We start from the raw sequence: 20,062 nt of genomic DNA, 5'->3' as shown, positions 1-20,062 counted from the left end.
ACTAGAGAATATACAGGTGAAATTAATCACTTTTTAAAAAGACAGTGAAAAACACACCCTGAGGGGAAGAAAGCGAGCAACCATTTGGCAGCCACTGTATGCCACACTCTCCTCTTCAGTGCCTCACCTCTGCCGGTCTTTCTCCAGGGCTTCCTGTTCAGCCTCCAGGCTAGCCCGGAGCCCTGACTGCACTACGCTGCTGCTGGGCAGAGTGGCAAGTTTCTGCTTCTGCTCCTCAATCTCCGCATCCAGGGTAGAGTGCCGCTGCAGGGCAGAGTGCCTCCTCTCCAGCCTAGCCACAGCCCGCTCCAGTGCCTCCCTCTGCTGCTTCTCCCGGGACTCGAGAATCTCCTTCTCCTTCTTCCTCACTTTCTCTTCCTGACGCGCGACGTTGGCTGTGAACTCGAAGGTGGCTTGGAGCTGCTGCAGCTGGCTTGCGCTGGCTCGGTGCTGCGCAAGCTGCTCTTCTTTTTCTGCCACTTCCTTTTCTACCTGATAGAGAGTGTTGTCTAAGCCCAGCGGGCCTCGGTGGAGGATCTCAGCTGTTCTCTGCTTCTCCTTCAGCAGAGCCGGCAAGTGCTCCTGCAGGATGTGCTGCAGCTGCCGCTGCTTATTCTGCAGCCTGCACGCCACTGGTTTCATCTTCCCAAAGTCTCGAGCCACCAGAGTGACATCTGCCACACACTCCTCGTTTTTTCCCAACACCCTCGATCCTTGGTCATGTTCACACTTTACATGCTCCAGGACTTCCTGCTCTTCCTCCAGCTCTTTTTCCAGGAGGTTTTTCTGCTGAACCAGGTCCCTCTCCAAGTTTGCGAGCTTAACGAGCTGCTGTCTCTTGAACTCGAAGAAACGCAGTTGAGCCTCTTCTAACCCCTGGCCGTCACTGTCCCCTCCAGCGCCAGCCTCCTTGGCGTGCAAGAGAGAGGCCCGAATGCCCTCCAGGTCCCTGTGCTCCTCCTCCACCCGCTGCACCTGCCCGCGCGGCAGCAGCTGGCTAACCTCCTGCTTCTCCCGGAGCTGCTCTTCCAGGTGTGCCATGAGCAGCGCCTGCTCCCTCTCCTGCTCCTCCAGCCTCTTCTTCTCCCACTCAAGCTCGGCGCACTGTTCATCTTTTTCTCTCTGCAGTCGGTCCAGCTCTTGGAATATCTGGATCTTCTCGGCCTTCTCGCTGCAGTCGAGTTCCTGGAACTGCTGGAGCTCTTCCTCCACTCGGAGAGAGCTCTCTTCCTCCCGCTTCTTCTTCTGCTGCTCCATCTCCTGCTGTTCCCTTAGCCTCTCCTCTTCGAACTTCTCCTTCTCAGCGAGTAGGTCCTTGAGCTTGTTCTCGATGTGGAAGCTGCGGCGTTGGAGGCTCTCCTCCTGCTTGCGAATCTGGAGCTGCACGATCTCTGTCTCCCTACGCCGGGTTTCCACCTCCTGCTGCATGCGCTCCAGCTCGGCCTTGTCCCATCTCTGCTTCTCCTCCATTTCTTCAATGAGCTTCCTGAAACGCAAAACAGGGGCCCATCACTACCAGATTGCTATGCTCACACACTGCTCTGATGGAAATGTTCTGGAAAAGCATAAACAACATGAAGCCAAACCCTCCATCAAAATAAAATGCAGGAGAAACTGTTTCCCTTTTCCATTCTCAGCAGCATTCTGCTTAGTTTCTGTATCCTTTAACTGTCCAACATATCATCGTCCTGTTCTCCTGAAGAAGCCTCTGATATCATTTCTTTGTAGAGCCTATAATCAGAATGTGTTATGCATGATATAATTTTAAAAGGCCCTGAGCTCAGAGAAAAAGAACCATGCCCAATTTAAATTTAAATGTGAATAATTTTATCCAGCCCAATGACTAACACTCAACAGAAGTTCAGTTACAAGACAGCATTAAGTAAAAATGCTTATGCTGCCCTCAACACATTGGGGTCAAACATCAAAGTCAAGAAAATCGACAGTTCATTGTTCCAGCTCAAATAACCACATGCCATTTAGCATTTAATCACTAGTTTGGGACAAATGGTAGTGACCAAATGGTCCAAAATATTAGTTTATTAGTGTAAAGTACTGAAAATGACTGGCGTCTCTATTAGAACATTGAAACGCACGATTCCGGGGGTTACACGCAATGCTTCTTCTCGGTGAACAAAGGTTCTTCACTGGGGGCTGTTCCAAAGCTTTGGGGTTGGGATGAGGTGGGTGTGGCCACACAGCCTGTCTCCTGGTGCACAAGCAGCTACCTGTACTATGCTGGAAACTAAACGTTCATTCATGGCATTTAAACTCCAGTTTCTACAAATAGATATCAAGCCTGCAGATTTTCTATGGCCTTCGTTTCTACTCCAGTCTCCATCCTGAGTCTATTTGTTGGCTTATTAAATATGATAGGAATAAAAGAAAAGGAGAAACTACAATTTTTTTCAGACAAAGAATTATTTCAAAAAATATAAAGAACTCTCCAGCAAATCAATTAAACAGCCAGTACCCCCCCACACATACACACACTCACCAAAAGGAAAGTGAGTAAAGAATAATAAGAGGCAGATTAGAGATAAGGAAATACACATGGCCAGTAACATAGGAGAGATATTTAGAAGGGGAGGAGGTATAAGAAAGGGAAATTGTCATTCTTTTGGGTTTTTAAAAACTCAGGCAATAGTACTAAGAAAAGATACACTTTTTGAGTTCACATACACAAATATGTAATTGGTGTATTAAATTTCATTGGTATATTAAATTCGTCTACGGACTCTATTCCCCATTAACGAATGAGTAAAACTACCAGTTGAAAAGAAATAACCTGCAGTCATTAGGCATGTAGGTAACAGACATAAGCGACAGGGAAGTATTGAAACAGACACAGATTAAATTGGTCCAGGATATTAACACAGGAATACACATACCGCAGGGGTGCTGAAACCCACGTGGCTTACCTTTTACTTTCTAATTTTTCAAGTTCTTCACGCTGTTGCCTCTCAAATTCAAGTCTAATAAAATCAAATGAAAATAAATCACTTTTCTGAAAGAGCTTCTCTCTCTCTCTCTCTCTCTCACTCTGTATATAGAGTCACATATTCCAAAAAGCATCAGTTTTTCAAGTATTATCTTTAATTACCATAGATTAGCAAGTTTAAAATGCATTCTTCGCTCTAGGACTATGATTAGAAATTAGACAAACTTTTGGATGCTTGAACTGAGGATGAAAAAAACAGGTTTTACTTGAAGGAAAACAAATAAAAACCATGGTATTGAAAAAGCAAAGTTAAACGCAATATCTACATGATAGGTACGTCTACTTCATGCAGCTTTAGTCACTGATGAGTACATAAAAACAGAGAATCTCTACCTTAGACAGATGGGTCCTTTTATAGGGAAAAGACTGCCAGGGAGGTAGAGAGAGAGAGAGAGAGAGAGAGAGAGAGCACAGACATCAATTAAGGAAAAAATTAACAGGAGGAACCATCAGGAGAAAAGTAGTAAGATACTAAAGTCAATAGCCATGCACAAATTGAAATATTATTTTATAAATATTATGTTTGCCAATAATTTTGTGAAACAACACTCCAAAAAGTTAGCTCTGCTATGTTTTACAACCTTCTCATGATAATCACAGTATGGATAATAACTGAGTACCATTAGTCATTGTAAACAGCAAAGTCATACTGCTACTACCTCATAGAAAGTTATACTGCATGTAGCTCTGTCAGGATCCTCCTATAATTAGTAGTTATGTGATATAGGAGTCACTAGGAGCTATGAGACCATGAAGAGATTTACCACAGTGGTTGCAGAATAAAGGGATTTAATTTAGGTCATTTGGGAAATTTAAAACAACTCTCTAAAATATTTATAACACAAGTGGATTTCTTCTCAAACATTATATTTAATTACTGCAAAGTTTCACTATTCCTATTAAATATCATGGACTTTAATTCCTAAGCTTATACATTTTTCTGTTGTGATTGAGGGTAGATACAGCTAAAAAGATGAACTACAGAAAAATTCACCACAAATTGTCTTCCTTGAATAATGTGCAAATCCAGATTGGCAACAGAGTCCCTTAATCATAAGATAACAAATATTTCAAATAGTTTTCCATCCAGTTTAACTGAGGCTAACACTGAGAGTAAGATATCCGGTGGCTTATGTAAGTAGAACAAAGTATCTATCACATGAGGCGTGCTATGCTGAGAGATTTACACACTATCTCCTTCTGTTCATGCAGCAAACTCTAAAGGGAGCAAACAGTATCTCCATTTTACAGATAAGGAATCCAAAGTTTGAGTACGTTAAACTATTTGTCCAAGGTCATACAGATAATAAGTCATGGAGTCAGAATTTGAACCCATGGCAGTCTGCTTCCAAACTACCCTCTGTTAATTCATTTTATGAACAATGTTCAAATTTTTTATATAATATAAAAGTATTAACTCTTTCACTGAAACTTATTATTTAGGGCTATATTTATCCTATTGCCAAATGAAAATCCTCTGCACCTTGTTACAGACATTGCCATCCAAGAGAAATTAGTCATATAATTGCAAATGAAAAGCGTTTGTCAGTCATGGAGGCCAGCCCATATGTCATTACATTAAATACGTTTATGACTTCATTAAAATTAATATATGATCATTGTCTTTTATTTAACAATAAACAGAACCTTGGGAAAGTTTCCAAGTTGATATCTCCAGACTTCAGTATAGTTTAGTCTTTCTAGAGGTATTTACATCAACAAAAGAATTACTGGATAAAATACTTTTAAAACCAGAGAATTTCCCTAATGAAACTGTCTTTACTCTCAATTTTTATTTTATCTTTGAACAGTAGGTCAGTGTGCCCATTAGCAGACACAGCTTAGATAATGTCTCTGGATGATGCCTTTGATAAAGGCTCTGAAATTGGTCCAGATGGGACAAAATCCTGGCTCCTGTGGGACCATGAGAAAAATCTCTCAACACTTATAGGTCTTAGTTTCCTCATCTGAAAAGAAATTCAAAACTAATTTTGGTCCCAGCAAATGAGAGGATCCAATGTGAGTACACACTGAGCACTCAGCAGTTACTAAATATTAGCTATTAGTCCTATGGGATCCACAGTACAGGTAAGGGAAGTTAGTCCGAGAAACAACAAGGGGAGTTCTGCCACTGGGACAGGAAGGAAGGAGGAAAGGGTGAATGAAAAGCAAACATTAAATCTGAAGGTATTGTTTTCTAAGGACTTCTGTATTCTCTATGAGGTCAGAAACAAGGCCCTCTGCCAAGAGTGAGGGAAAGGAGTGGTGGGGTTCAAAGTGGAGGAGTCAAGGACATTATTTGTAATGGTGAAGGGGTCAGTGAACAAGATAACTGACAGAGGAAATGAGCAAAAGGGCTGACTGGGTGTCATTCAAGCTTAAGCCCATTACTTAACAGGTATTGATCTCTGTGTCAGTATAGTTTTCTCCTGTAGCAAAGAATTGAGTTGCCTGAGTGTAGTAGGTCCAGGGCAGGGGAGACAGTCTACTGGTTCCAGAGTTGAGACTCTGGCAGGTGGAAGAACAGAAGGACCCTCTGATGATTTGGGAAAAGTATGGTGCAGGTGTTGGAAATGATGATGTAAATGGAGAGGGAGGGAAGTGGGACAAGACAAGTCTCACAGAAAAAGGAAGAAATCAAAGAAGTCTCCAGGTCGAAGAAGTGAGTTCTACTTAGGAAACTAGATTACAGAATGACTTATCCTTAAAGACTCATGCCAGATAACAGCATGACTTAGAAAGGTGGCTAAAGGCTTAGAAGGAGGTGTCTAGAAGGGGAGGAGAAGACAGCAGCAAGGAGCAGTAAGGAGTGGGATGGGCAGAGTGACCAGGCAGATGTCACAAGTGAGCAGATGAGACGGGCTCTGCTGGGCAGAGGAAGGGTGTCAGACAGCAGCTTGAAGGAGGATGCAAGAGTCCCTGGGTTAATGAAATGACTGGATCCTCCTCAGGAGAAGTTTTCATTTTAGAATATTTGATTGGAATGAAAAAAAGGGAAAGTATTTGAATCAAGGGCAGCTGTGACCCTCAGGGGCTTGAGGTCACAGTTCTACCCTCTCCAGAAGGGTAGCATCTACTGAAATGCAAAGCACCAAGTCAAGAAATCAGAGAGATTCTTTTTGAAAAAACTTTTTTATTAGATTCTTAGTGAAGAGGTGTGACTTCATTTCTGTGACCTATTTCTAAACAGGGAGAATGTCTGGTTGTTTCCCACTGAAAGAAGTATGTCTTTGGTAAATAATGATTCCTATTTCCTCAAAAATAAGAGTAAAATTTAAAAACAAATAAAGATGCTCAGACTTAGCTTAAAGTCACAAACAGTGTGAGGAGTCATCCCAAAGTCAGGAACTATTTTTAAATATGAAGTAACATGAGCTGTTGCTGATACTGTATAATTTCTGTTAAATATTATATGTTTACTAATTATACTTGAAAATATACCTCTTTCCATAATCAATGATAATAGTTCAGATAGTAAACCTCAATAGATTATAAAATATAAACGTATGTCATTATAAAAAAAAAGAGTATCAAGAATCATTGTATTTGAATGTGTCTTCATTTTAGAATAAGGGTAATTCACTATCTTACTTTACTGTAATCATCCTGACCCCAAATGCTAATTTCCTAAATGTTATAATTAAAAGGAAAACCACAAAGGGATTTAATTTTTACAGTTGTTTTTAGCATTTTAAAATGACATTTGGAAGTACACACACAGTGCTAAGTTCAACAAAAAAGCACACCATACAACCTATTTTTTTTTAGGGTGGAAAATATAGTTTATTTAGAAAGTAGATTAGAAAGAACGAGAAAAGGGATTCACCTTCCCAGACTGGGGAGGGGGCCAGACCTTACAGAGAAGTATGGCCCAACAATCTATTTTTAAAATAAAAAATAGCCTTTTACTTTACATTAAAAACTATCTAGCATTTTTAAGTGTAACTGTACATCTTGCAATTGACATTCCTGTTACTATTGGCAATGAGAAAGTGACAGAGTGGAAATTTCTCAGTTCCCAACATTACACCGAAAGTGAGACTGTGAAGAAAGAATGAAAAAGGGACAGAAAGAGACAGAGGGAAAGAAGGGAGGGAAAGAGGGAGAGAGGAAGGGGGGACAGAGGAAGAGAAGGGGGAAAAGAGAGGAGGGGACAGAGAGAGGAGGGGAAGGTGGTGGAGGGAGAGAAAGAAAGAAAGGAAGGAAGGGGGAGGGGAAGGGAAGGGGAAGGGGGAAGGAAAGGAAGGGAAGGGAAGGGAAGAGAGGGAAACAGGGAGGAAAATAGGAGGGAGGGAAGAAGGCAGGGAGGAAGGCAGGGAAGGAGGGAGGAAGGACTTCAGTGGATTGAAGCATATATATTTTTGCATCCTTGTGTGTCCTAATGGTGATCTGTTTTGTACCTCTGATGGTATTTTACTTTCTTAAAGTAGAGGATAGCTACTCAGGCCCAGCCAATACCTGAACCACCAGCTGTAGTGGGGTAGACAGGAAGGGTAAGGGAAGCTGAGCTCCAGCCCCCAACAGGCCTGGAAGAAAGATTCATTTGGCAACAGAGGCTAGCTGTGGCAGTCATACTACTCAAGTCCCTTCAGGGATGCTTTACTCTATTATCTCAGTAGGTATAGACAGTCAGAGAAGAAAAACATTCTTGGTCCATGGGCAGGCCTGAGTTTTTCCTAAGGCCCACAGACTTTTAGGCTATAGTCAAAACTAGGGATGGCTCCACGGGTGTGCAACTTGTGCAGCTACTCACATAGGCCCTGCACTTGAAACTCTGCTGGTACATCTTGAAATTCTTATGGCACCAGAACAAGATGCCTCAGATTTTCGTTATGTACTGGGCCCTGCAAATTGTATGGCTGGTTTTCTGATCAAGCGTATGTTGCTGAGAGAACTCTCAGCTTATTTCCTGGAATGCCTGATGGTATTCCCCATCCAGATCTGGTAGGGAACTAGGACAGAACTTCCATCTCAGTGGAAGATGTTTCACCTTCTCCTGATCCTTCACAAGGGATGAGGTTCTGACCGTAGTGGGTCCGGCAATGGCTTAGACCCAAATGACTGACCTTCTCACCACCTCACTGCCCCCAGGAACTTTCAGCCAGTCTCAGATCATGTCACAACTAAGCAAATCTCAAGGAGACTTAAAGACTAAAGAGAAAGTTAGGATTTGGGTGCTGAGCTTTGTGCTTGTCCTATCCACTCTTCTTCTTGACCTTAGAACCCTGACATTCTGGATGTTCTTTCAAGATTAGGCAGAAAGCAGGGAGGCTCAGGGAAACTAGAGAAAGGAAGAGCCCAGTGATTCATCCAGGTCTCTGACTTCATGGAAAGGCCTTGAACGCTTTCCTATGTGCAGCAGCTAGATAAGACACTTTTTATTAGAAAGCTAAGAATAGCTGCTTTGTAAGACAACTGGAATTTCTACACTACTCACACCCTCTCGCCCTCTTCAAATCATTGCCAGGCTGCCCCACAGTAGACAGAGATACAGGCAACTACAGTTCATGGTGTGTGTATCAAGATGGGGGTGGGGTGGGGGAGCAAGAAGTCTTACAATGCAATTTAACCTAGCAGATTGTGAAATTAAGCCCTCTTAAGTAAAAGCCAGACTTTATAACATAAAGATCCAAAGCACTCTGGGAATGGTTTTCTAATAAACTTCTAAATCTCTGGCCTAGAAAATACTACTAAAGACTTTCCAAAGAGCTGGTCTTAAGTCTTCTGCATTGCAAATATAAAGTGCCCAAAGAAACCATGATAGCTTTTAAAAAAATCTAAATAAATAAATAAATAGTAAAATTTGATAGCATGAGCATTTTCATTACATTTCTCCCCAGCCTATTTGTCACAACAATGGTATAACTTGCTTTAAAAACGACAGCCAGAACCACAAATGTTAAATCCAGAGGCTTTCCTGATCAAGCCAGAAGACCACAGGCAGTTTGGACTGGATCATAGATTCAAGTCACACACACACCCCTACTTCCTGCCCCTCCCACCTGCCATCAAGGCCAGGACTAAAGGTTACAGAGTATGAGAGAGAGGGTCAACGTGACCTCCTCTTTAGAAGAATCAGGAGTCAAGCTCACCTTTTCCAACCCTCATCCATTCTTCCACCTACCCTGAATTCTGCCTCACCTCCTCAACCAAACCATGATTTCTTTTATCTCAAAAATAGCATCTGAAAAGTTAAAAATGACCCATCATTCCATTATGCCTCTTCATTCCACCTTGAGTTCCATGCACACAAAACCTTCATCAAGCACCTGCTGTGTACAAGGCCAGACTCTAAGAAGGATGAAGAATGGACAAAGTGCCTTTGGGTACTCTTCAGGGAGTGAGTCACATGCATGTGATGAGCCCAGCAAGAAAGGTGCATTTTGGAAGGAAGATGAAGTAGAGAAAGAGCATTTACAGCTCCAGGGCAGAGCAGGCCTCACAGGGGAGGTATGGGCTGAGCTGGCCTTGACACCTGGATGAGACTGCAATGTGTATAGTGTGGTGAGTGGGGCAAATCCAGTAGGAGAAAAGTAAAGGAAGACAAGCAAGGGGTGCCCAGAAAATGTCATATACAGCCACAGTGACAATAGCTCAGATTCAATAAAGAGAAGTGATGGGAAAGGAAACAGGGAAATTAGACTGCAGGCAGAATGTCAAAGGTCCAGCTGACACCCTCCTAGGAAGACCTCTCTGAATGCCATGAGTGGCCCCTGCTATGGCACTGAGCACGATGCCCGGGTCATGGTGGTTCACTTACCACTGATGCACTTGATCAACATGCCATCTATATGTCAGGCACTGCACTAAGCACTGTGGACTCTGCAAAAGAAACCAAGTCTCTGCCCTCATAAACCTCTCTCTTGCTGTAGAGGAGAGTTAACTAGTAAATGATGAGTGAGTGAGAAGAGGACACTCAGGAGAGAATGAGAAGGGGACACTCAGGAGACAGAGAAGGGGACACTTAGAAGAGAGTGAAAAGGGGATAATCAGGATGAAGTGAAAAGGGAAAACTCAGGAGACAGCGAGGAGACACTCAGGAGAGAACAAGAAGACACTCAGGAGACAGCAAGAAGGGGACACTCAGGAGAGAGCAGGAAGGGGAAGGAGAGATAAAGAAGGGAACACTCAGGAGATAGTAAGAAGGGGACACTCAGGAGAGAGCGAGAAGGGGACACTCAGGAGAGAGAGAAGGGGCACTCAGGAAAGAGTGAGAAGAGGACACTCAGGATAGAGTGAGACGGGGACACTCAGGAGAGAGTGAGAAGGGGATGCTCAGGAGAGAGCAGGAAGGAGACACTCAGGAGAGAAGGGAACACTCAGGAGAGAGTGAGAAGGAGACACTCAGGAGAGTGAGAAGGGGACATCAGGAAAGAGCAGCAGGAAGGAAGCGGGAGGTCTGGGGACAGGTCTGAAGTTGACATGAGGGAGGAGCCCTGCCAAATACCAGGAGAAATGTATGCAGGATGTTGGGAGCACAGCTAGACTGCATGGTGACAACAGATGAAACCAGGGGGAAAAAGGCCAGCGGAGAGCAGTTGTGATCCAGGAAGGAGCCAAAGCCAAGACTCCCAAGGCCTTTCAGGTCATGGAGGGTTAGGGCTGCCGTCCCTCAACCAGGGCTTCACAAGGACAGAGAATACCCCCAACCCCTCACCCCATGGCTGTGTTCCCTGAGGACTTTCTGCAAGACACTCATTGCTCTGAAGTCAGCAGTAAGAGTTTGAGTCAGAAACAATGACAAGGAGTCACAGAACACCTGGGTGAGGAGAAGGCTTCAGCCAATGCAGGTCTCTCTTTGCCTTAAGAAATAACAGTTCTTGACACTGTCTACCCACTCATGATTAGAATAACTCACTGCAGCAAATTTACAAAACACAGGGAAGCAAAACAAGTCTTTCACCCTAAGTGCCCCATTTTGGTCCCAGTTTTCAGCCTTTACAGCCATGCACACACACTCACAGATGAGAGCCAACTAGTCTATTCTGTCATTGTTTCCTCATTGTACACTTTGGACAGATCCCCAAATCACTATCCACTATTCTACAGCTTGGCTGAATGTCATGAAATTCTGAAATATAGATGTGCCCTGACTGAGGTGCATAATCTCGTACTGTTGGAAATGTACATGGTGGGTGATTCTGAGGAACCACTTTGGTGGAATCTACACTGGACAGCCCCAGGAGAGGCTAGATGAAGGAAAGAAAAGCTGTAGAAAGAAAAGAGAGTAGAGAAGGGAAGCTTGAAAAAAAATAAAACTTCTATGATGCACCACAGTTCCTCTGCCATGACAATGCAGCACTGAAGTGAAGAGCCTTACAAGTCTGCTTGACACAGGTGTGCCTTGAGACTGCACATGCGAAAGGCAGCATGCTAACAGCCCAAGCAGGCTCTGCTGAAAGCATGTGCCTCTGTACTACAGACCAGGAAAGCCGGGGTCTTGAGGGCGCCTCTGCCAACCTGTCCACCACTGCTAGCTCTCTGTGGTTGTGCCTTTTCTAAGTCTCCAACCCAATGGTATTCTCCTTCCTTTTCTGATTTCTCTTCCTTACATTTCAATCTTCATTCTTCTCATTTCTTTCCATGTGGCCTTAATTTAAGCAGTAGCTGCCATCAAATAAAAAATTCCGGGTATGGATTTAGCTGACAATATAATAGCAAAGTGGACAAAAATTTACACAAGAGGATTAATTGCAATGCTACCAACAATTTACATGGAGAAGAAGAAAAAAATAGATTAGTCAAAAGCTAAATAAGTTAGGATAAAAACATAAAATGAAGAATTAAATGCAATGGTCTTGGAAAAAGTTCTCAGTAAAATGTTAAGAAAAAAATACATAATTGTATATAGTGAGATCTCAATTTTGTTTTTCTTAAATACTCTATATAATGCATAATTACAACATCAGATGTAAAATTAAATATAGGTACTATAAAATAGAAGCAAATATTACAAATGTAAACCAATCACTATTTCTTGGTGGAAGAATTATGAACACTTGTGATTACTTTATTCATTTCTGAATTTTTTTTTTATAAGCATTTCACTTTATAATGAGAACAACAAAAATCATGTTTAAAAAATGATTTATTCTACTCTGAGTGTAGCAACCGTTTCATTTCTGTTTTGCTTCTATCCATCTCTGTTTCAGTTCCATTTCCTTCCAACAACAATGACAATTAACTTTAGATCACAAGATATGGGAGTTGCTGCTGGTGACTAAACGTCTGATGTAACTGATTTGGGAATCAGCCATTCAAGGTTAGAATTGTGGTCTGTGATAAAAAGGAGATGGAGGTGCCTTGTCTGGCAACAATTCACACACATACACACACACACACACACACACACACACACACACATTCAGTCAAGAATTATTCTTTAAACACCTACTTTTAGAAGTGGGGATAGTGTTGAGAGAACCAGACCCTTTCACTCACCACTAAATATAGAGACCAAGAGTAGACAAATAATTGTACCAACAGATACAATCACCAACCATTTAAAGAGATAACAAGGGAAGATGAAGGATGCTATAAGTGAAAAGCCAAGAAGATAAAATTTGGATTGGGGCTGGTAAATCCTCTTTGAGGAAGTGACATTTATTTTCTTTTTCTTCTTCTTTTTTAATTATAAAGATGTGGGGTACAATTCAGGGTTAGGTATACAAATGTTGATTATGCAGGTACCCTTGTTGATGAGGTATGCCCCTCCCTCCTCTAGCAGTTTCGCTCAACTGCCAATCCCACCCCCCTCCCTTGACAGTTTCCCACTACTGCCAATCCCTTTCTTATAGTATTATAATTGTTCAAGGTCTGTTTATGGTACTCTGTTCTTTGTTTCTGTGATAGATCACAAAATATGATAGACTCTAAATCCATTCAAGTTGCTGTGAAGTCCATATGTTTGTCCTTCTTTATGGCTGTGTAATATTTCATTATGTATATGTACCACATTTTTTTTATCCAGTCCAGCTTCAATGGACAGCATGGTTGGTTCCATGTTTTTGCTATTGTGAATACAGCTGCAACAAACACAGGTATACAGGTATCTTTTTTGTAGAATAATTTGAGTTTCTCCAGGTATATTCCCAATAGGGGAATTACTGAGTCATATGGAAAGTCAATTTCTAGTTCTTTCAGAAATCACCACACTATGAGGAAGTGACATTTAAACTAAGATCTTAGAGACGATGTAGGATTTAGTCATGTGAAAAGCACATGGACATATGGACAAGTGTTCCAGGAAGAGGGAAAAACACATGTGAAGATCAGGAAGTAAGAATGAATATGAACAACTGGAAACCTCTACTGAATCAGTAATGTGCTCTAATCAGAAAAGTTAACAAATTACAGAGAGCTTGTGACATGTAATCAACATGATGCAATTGTTCCTTCAAGAGAAAATCACCTTGTCATGTAGGACTAAGAGGAAATCTACTATCTTCCACTCATGCCTATAATAACCACACATCATTTAACTAGAAAAAAGTCTTATTTGCTCAGTTAACCTTTGCAAGTCAGCTTAGACTGTGCAGTTATATAATGGTGCAGCTATAAAATGGGTGAAGCAGAGTGCAGCTCACTATTCAGACAAAGCAATTGAAAATAAATAAATAAATAAAGAGAGATTGTTTGCTAAATTTAACAGCTCACCTTTCTGCCTACTTTCAAAACAGAAAACACACAAAGCTCATCTTTAAGTGTCTCACAGTGGAATAATATTCAAGGACAAAAAAGAAAAAAGCCAAGTCAGTAATTAACTCTGTTCTCAGCTAATGGAGGATTTTTTTCCACTCCTTTCCATTGCTTTCATCACAAGTTCCCCAGAACTGTGTATCTTAACATGCTATTTAAGGCAATCTATAGCAACTGTAAAGTTAGTAAATGGTCCATAAAAAAGCAAGACAACTGAGACCAAAACGGGAGAAGCAATCAGCCTTGCAGCAAACTAAACTTTTGAAAAATGGCAAAGCCCAATAAAATAAACCACCGGAGATAAACACAGTAAATAACTATCAACTAAAACACAGGCTTACTACCAAATTACCAGCAACATAAATATTGCTAACTACATGTATAAGATGTTCATGCTCAAGGTCAGCAAGAAAAAACAAGGATAAGACAATTTATAAAGTACCAAAAAGTGAGGGAGAAGAAGAGAGAAAAGCATAGCTAGCAGGGCACTATGCTGTGCTTGTGAGGAATGTGGGCTTTCCACCCCACCCCCACTCCCTGGGACATAAAGCAGGGACCATGAACTCATCTGAAGTTGCAAACCTTGTCAAGAATACAAAGCAAGGGAGGTAAGTGAATTCCTCTCAGTTCACATTTACTAGGTGTCTGTGGAGTTCCAAGTGCCCTGCACTGACTGAGCAAAAAACAAGATTCTGTGTCTGTTTTCTGGAAGCTTACAGTCATCCACAGTGACGCTAAGGCTCAATGCTATAAAGGATGAAACCCTGTCACTGATGTCTTCTTACTTTCTTCCTAATGTGATATGTTTATCTCCCCAGTTTAGTGAGGGAGGAAGGAAAGAAGGTAAGAAACAGGGAAGGAATGGGAGACAGGGAGGACAACGAAATGACTTTTTTTCCACAGAGCTGCTGTCAGGTGGTGAGAAGTCCTCACTACCACCTTGGTACCTTTGGTTTTGGCCTCCAACTCCCAGAATGCTCCCAGCTCTACACTCTGGAACACCATTCCCATTCTTGACCTGAAAGCACCAGAAAGGCTGGAGCTACCCTCATACAACATTCTAGTATAGCATGTAGCTCAGTTCAGAAAGGATTGGGTGCTTGATGAACCTTCAGTGATAATCTAGGATCTCAGGACTTTTAGAGACCGACACTGTTAGCAGGAGTCCCTGGCCTGTAGCTCCTGTGAATATTGCCTAGAATTGTGTCCAGAAGGGTACACTTCTACTGAAACATTCAATACCTCTAGAGAACCCATTTGCAGCTTGAAAAAAAATAATCTTCCCTATATACTGTCAGTGGGAATGGTAGTGATATGTGCAATCATTCTACAGACTAATTTGTGATTGTGCATCACAATTATACATACTCTCTGGACTGGCAATTCCACCTCTACCTTTTTCTCCCCAGAGGAAATAATTACATAAGAACACAAAGTTTTAGCTACAGATCTCTTCATCCCAATAGCTCATGATAGTTGAAAATTAGAAAACAAAATGCCTAACAATGGAAGTTAAATAAGATATGGACTATCCATACAATGGAATATCATATAGACATTAGAATAATGTAGAAAAACATTCATGAAAGAAAAAAGAAATATTAGGTGCAAAAATCTCTTACAAGTCCAGTATAAACCCAGCGTGGCAAAAAAAAGTAAAATATATAAGTATATATATAAATGCATATATGTGTGTGTAAACATTTATATGTGTGTATATAAATATGTACATACACACACACACCACAGAGAGAGAGAAGGATAGATTGTAGAACAGGCAAAGGTGTTGGGAGCCAACATCTATAGCTACATGGCTGAGGCCTGTAAAGGCCCATCTGGAAGATCGCCTCTGACATAGGATATCAGTTATACCTATGATATTGGCGTGTGATTAGTGACCAGTGTGCATACATGGCAGTAAAATTTATAAGTAAATCTCAGTATGCCTGATGGAAAGTGCATAGCAGAATTACTTCTCTCTGTCTTTCTAAGTTTTACTTCTTTCTAGATATTTTTTAACTTCTATTTCCTGGTAGACTGGGTAGTCAGCTCTTGTTCCCGAAAGCTGTTTCCCCTAGGGCTAAGATTAGAAACTAAATTACCATGATAGTTTTGTTGCCCTGCCCCTAGCCAGGCAGAACATTTTCTTTTGTTTTGTTAATTACCGAAACTCTGTCTGCTTCAGCCCATGGCCGCCATCTTGGAAGCCCTGCATTTCCTTGTTCAAGAGTGTGACAGCTACTATTTGATTTTTAGAGTAGACTTGTTAGGATAAAATATATACATATACACTCATAGCTGCGTAAATCTATGCTTGCTGTTTTGTTTCCTTTTGCTACATTATTCAAATGTAATAGTTATTATACGATTTATAAAAGAATTAACGATAAGGTATTAGCTTAATAGGATATAGCATAGTATTAAAGTTCAATAACTAGATCATATAAAAATTAAAGTTTAGACATATGAAACATATGAATTATAGTAAAGTTTGGTAGTTGAAGAATAAGTTTTAACTGAGTTATAAGGCATTACGTTAAATTGTAATAGGTTAATAGTATAACTGACAGTTAAGTCATTTAACTAAACTTATAGATTATAGTATAGTGTTAAGTTGATAATATTAATTGTTAAAAATATTGGGAATCAGTGAACTTGGATTGAACCTAGAGTTAACTCAGGAAAGTTTTTTGTATTAATCAGGGTATAGAGCAAAGAGTATAATATGAATGATTCATTGAACATTATGGAAAACACTTTGAACGATTTGTATTGAAATTGTGCACCTGTGACCTTAATGTAAGCACGGCAGGCATCATGGAATTTGAATTGTTTGCTTGGAAATTGCAGATCTCGTGGTGGTCTTGTGATGCATAGTTTGTAAAGCACGAAACTTGTACGCCCCCAGTGAGTGATTATCACATTGCTGGAGGGTATAGGAAATGGTATATAAGTTGGAAAATGTTTGAATAAAATCAGCTCCAGTCCTGATCAGACTGTTCCCAGAAGAACTGCCTCCGAGTGGTCTTCTCGCTGTCCAGATTCTCTGGTGCGGGTCCTAACCCACCCTTGGTCAGTGCTGGTCACCGACACAAAGGTATAGGCTAGAATATATAGCAGTATGCTAAGTCTGTGGTAATTTCTTCTTTTGTTTGTGATTTCTAAATTTCCCATAATGAACACGTTAAAATAAAACATTAAAGTTAAATATCACTCATCTGGCTTCTTCCCCCAATCGTTGATGACTTCAGATCATCCTCAGAGTCATGGGTCTTTCATGGATAGCAGGTCTGTGTGGGCCCCGATGCCAACCAAGCCCCATCTCAGGCTGCTACACTCCTTACAGGAAAATACAGGTTTGATCCTGACATCTGATTTTTTTTTTTTTTTTTTGGTCAAACTGGTTTGGAAACCTGGATGTTTTTCCTCTTTAGAATTTAGTTATTCAAATATATCCATTTAGATGGGTTCACCACTGGTAGTGCTCAGAGGAGGCTAATGCACCCGTGAAAAATTGTTTTATTTTCAAGACTGAAATGAGCTTGGAAGTTATCTAATTTTGCTTCGAGCACTTTCTCGAAGCTGTGAAAGCTTCCACATCCTGCCAAATTAGCTGCCTGTTTGCAGTCTCAGAGCAAGGCAGAGGACGCCTAAGCAGGCACTTGGTTTCTCCTTAAAGACGCTGTGCCAGCTGAGGAGGAATGTTTCCCCTGCAGGGAAATTATCTCCTGGCAAAGACCCTGGCTGGGCACTACTCCAACATGGAGCTAACTCCCAAAGGAAGTCACCAGGCTGCTTTGCCTCATCCAAAAATTCTCTGGCACCAAGTACACGCATGTGTGTGTATAAATCACGGCTTCCAGAGAGCTTGAGGTGTGCGCCAGCAGTAAGTTCCAAAACTAGGCTCCAACTCCGTACGCCCAACTGGGCTGATACAATGTTCTTGGGGAGTAAGAACTTTGCTTTCAAAACTCCAACTCTTACTATAATTCATGGGTTTTTTTGTTTCCCCAGTCACAGGTTACTTGGAAAATTAGTAGGTTGTCTGTTGAACAAAGACACAAATCAGCTTGCTCCGATGATAAGATGGATGTTGGAACTTACTGGAAACAACAATTTGCAAACCAGTCATAATTCTTACAGAATGCTTTGCTATGGGAGAAACTGAGTCCTATGCAGTAATTTTTTGTCTGTTGCACAAAACATACTCAGGTCTACATAATACCAAAGAAACCAAAGGTATGTTCATTTGCAATAGTTAGGAACACCACCAAGCATGTAGGAAGCACACCTGTGTGAGTAGAGACTCACAAAGGTAGGGAACAGGTCATGGGGACAGACTAAAGAGTGCGTGTGGCCCACTGGAAGCACAAGGCCCCTGGAGACCTGGGAGCAGACATGTCCTTTGTGCCGAGGGCACAGCTGCTGGCCCAAACTTATGCTCAGTGAATACTCGTGACGTGCTCACTTTGTGGGGGCTTTTGGAGATTCAAAGATGAGTAAGGTGACCAGGTGCGGTGGCTTAGGCCTGTAATCCCAGCACTTTGGGAGGCTGAGGCGAGAGGATTGCTTGGGTTCAGGAGTTTCAGACAAACCTGGGTAACATAATGAGACCCTGTTTCTCCAAAACAAACAAACAAAAAAATTAGTCCAGTGTGGTGTTATGTGGTGAGCTGTAGTCAGTCCCAGCTCCTCAGGAGGCTAAGGTGGGAGGATTGCTTCAGCCCAGGAGTTTGAAGTTGCAGTGAGCTGTGATCATGACACTGTACTCCAGCCTGGTGGACAAAATGAGACCCCAACTCCAAAATAACAATAGCAACAAAAACAAAAAATGAGTAGGGCATGGTCCCTGCCCTTAGGAAGCCTACATGAGTGACATGCGCAAGTATCAAGTACATGAATTTGGAAAGAGCTACGATACAGGAATGCACAAAATGCCTGCTGGGGACACAGATGAAGCATCTAGCTCAAACTGGTGATGCACTAAAAGCTTCCTGAGGACACAATTTCTGTACTCAGTTTAGAAGAGGAAGAGGACTGGCCAAGGAGAGAAGAGTGGGAAGGTTTTATAGATGGTTTTACAGATGCAGAGGCCTAAAAAGAGATGTGACACACTTAAACCAAAGGATCAAATTCAAGGTGGAAAGTGACTGGAGACAACGCTGGAGAACTATGACATAGATGATCAGATTGGAGCCTGGAAGTCACTCCATAGGTTCGGAGGGGCCAGGCCATACACTGGGAAGAGGAGGAAGTCTTGGAGTAAGAAGGGGTTATCAGGAGGCCTAAGGAGGTGTGGTGAGCTCCACCCTTAGGTTCAAAGCTAGGGCAGGGCTGCAGGGGCAGTTAGGTGAGTCTTCCCTGTCCCATATCACAGACTGGTAGGGCCAGGACTGTCAGAACTCTGCAGCATTTGCTACTCTTCTTGTATTGCCCACACTGGCCATTTCAATGAAAAACATCTCTCATACCATAGCGATGGGCAGCAAAATTCCCAGAGTGAAAAGTCCCCACAGACTTGCTGGGGCTGGGGTAGGGGAAATAAGAGGAAGACCTGGGAAGACAAGACTCCCCATGTAGAACCAGTTTGGGAAGAAAAAAATTCCCAAGGGATACAACGGGTGATGACTGCTATCAACTGGTGCCCAGGAACCTGGGAAGGAAACAGTTGGTGCCCGGGAACCTGGGAAGGAAGGGAAGTAGGCTACAGAAATGCAGGAAGAGTTCCAGTACTGTTAGGTCAAAGTGAGCATGAGGGTTTAACATAAAGGAGAAACCTACGAGGGGTCTGTTTGTACGTGGGGAGGGACAGAAAAGCTAACATTCAACGCACATTCACTTTGCATTATACCATAATTCAGAAGGCCAGTGGCTAGCATGCCTAAGAAGGGAAAAGTATTAAAGGCAGCAGAGGAACACACTGAAACAAGTTTGCAGGAGCCAGAGGTGCCATGGATGCTGTCCATTCCTGCTTGGTTACTGGTCCTAGAGAAGAAACAAGGCAAATACGTGAAAGGGACTCCAAACTCTGCACTTCTCGATGGGACCTAGTCACCTGCAGAAGCTACGAACTGCTCCCAGGACGCTGTGACTATATGGACACACTAGGAGACAGTTTACTATGAGATGTGGTGTGTGGGAGAATATGGGTCGGCGTTGACACACACCACTTTTCCAAAAGGCCAACTGATCCAAGTTACGAATATTTAGAGATAATGCCACTGCTGTCCTGATTTCTGACAGGTTTTACAAGTGTCTTCCATGTTCACTAAATCATGCTCTGAGGTGACAGAGCCTTGGTCTGTCTCAAGCACTCAAGCCCAGCACGGAGCTGGACAAATGACAGGCCCTCAAGCACCAGCT

General features: G+C 42.1%; 1 protein-coding gene across 3 annotated transcripts in view; it reads right to left on the bottom strand.

Annotated features, from left to right (window-relative positions):
• Window positions 1–20,062, bottom strand: part of KIF16B (kinesin family member 16B) — a 292,796-nt gene that overhangs the window by 112,881 nt on the left and 159,853 nt on the right. For 2 of the 3 annotated variants that reach the window (XM_008055925.1, XM_008055926.1), the window contains exons 18-19: window positions 2,922–2,975; window positions 128–1,486 (exon numbers count right to left, since the gene is read on the bottom strand). In XM_008055925.1, coding sequence (XP_008054116.1) covers window positions 128–1,486; window positions 2,922–2,975 — 1,413 coding nt within the window. Of the gene's footprint in view, window positions 1–127; window positions 1,487–2,921; window positions 2,976–3,334; window positions 3,368–20,062 lie in introns of all 3 variants that reach the window. The other variant, XM_021711308.1, reaches the window with a different exon arrangement.

The sequence above is a fragment of the Carlito syrichta genome, unplaced genomic scaffold (genome assembly GCF_000164805.1).
Source record: "Carlito syrichta isolate Samal-C Ts95f unplaced genomic scaffold, Tarsius_syrichta-2.0.1 Scaffold302032, whole genome shotgun sequence".
In the NCBI taxonomy this organism is placed as follows: domain Eukaryota; kingdom Metazoa; phylum Chordata; class Mammalia; order Primates; family Tarsiidae; genus Carlito; species Carlito syrichta.
This window is presented reverse-complemented; position numbering and strand designations above follow the sequence as displayed.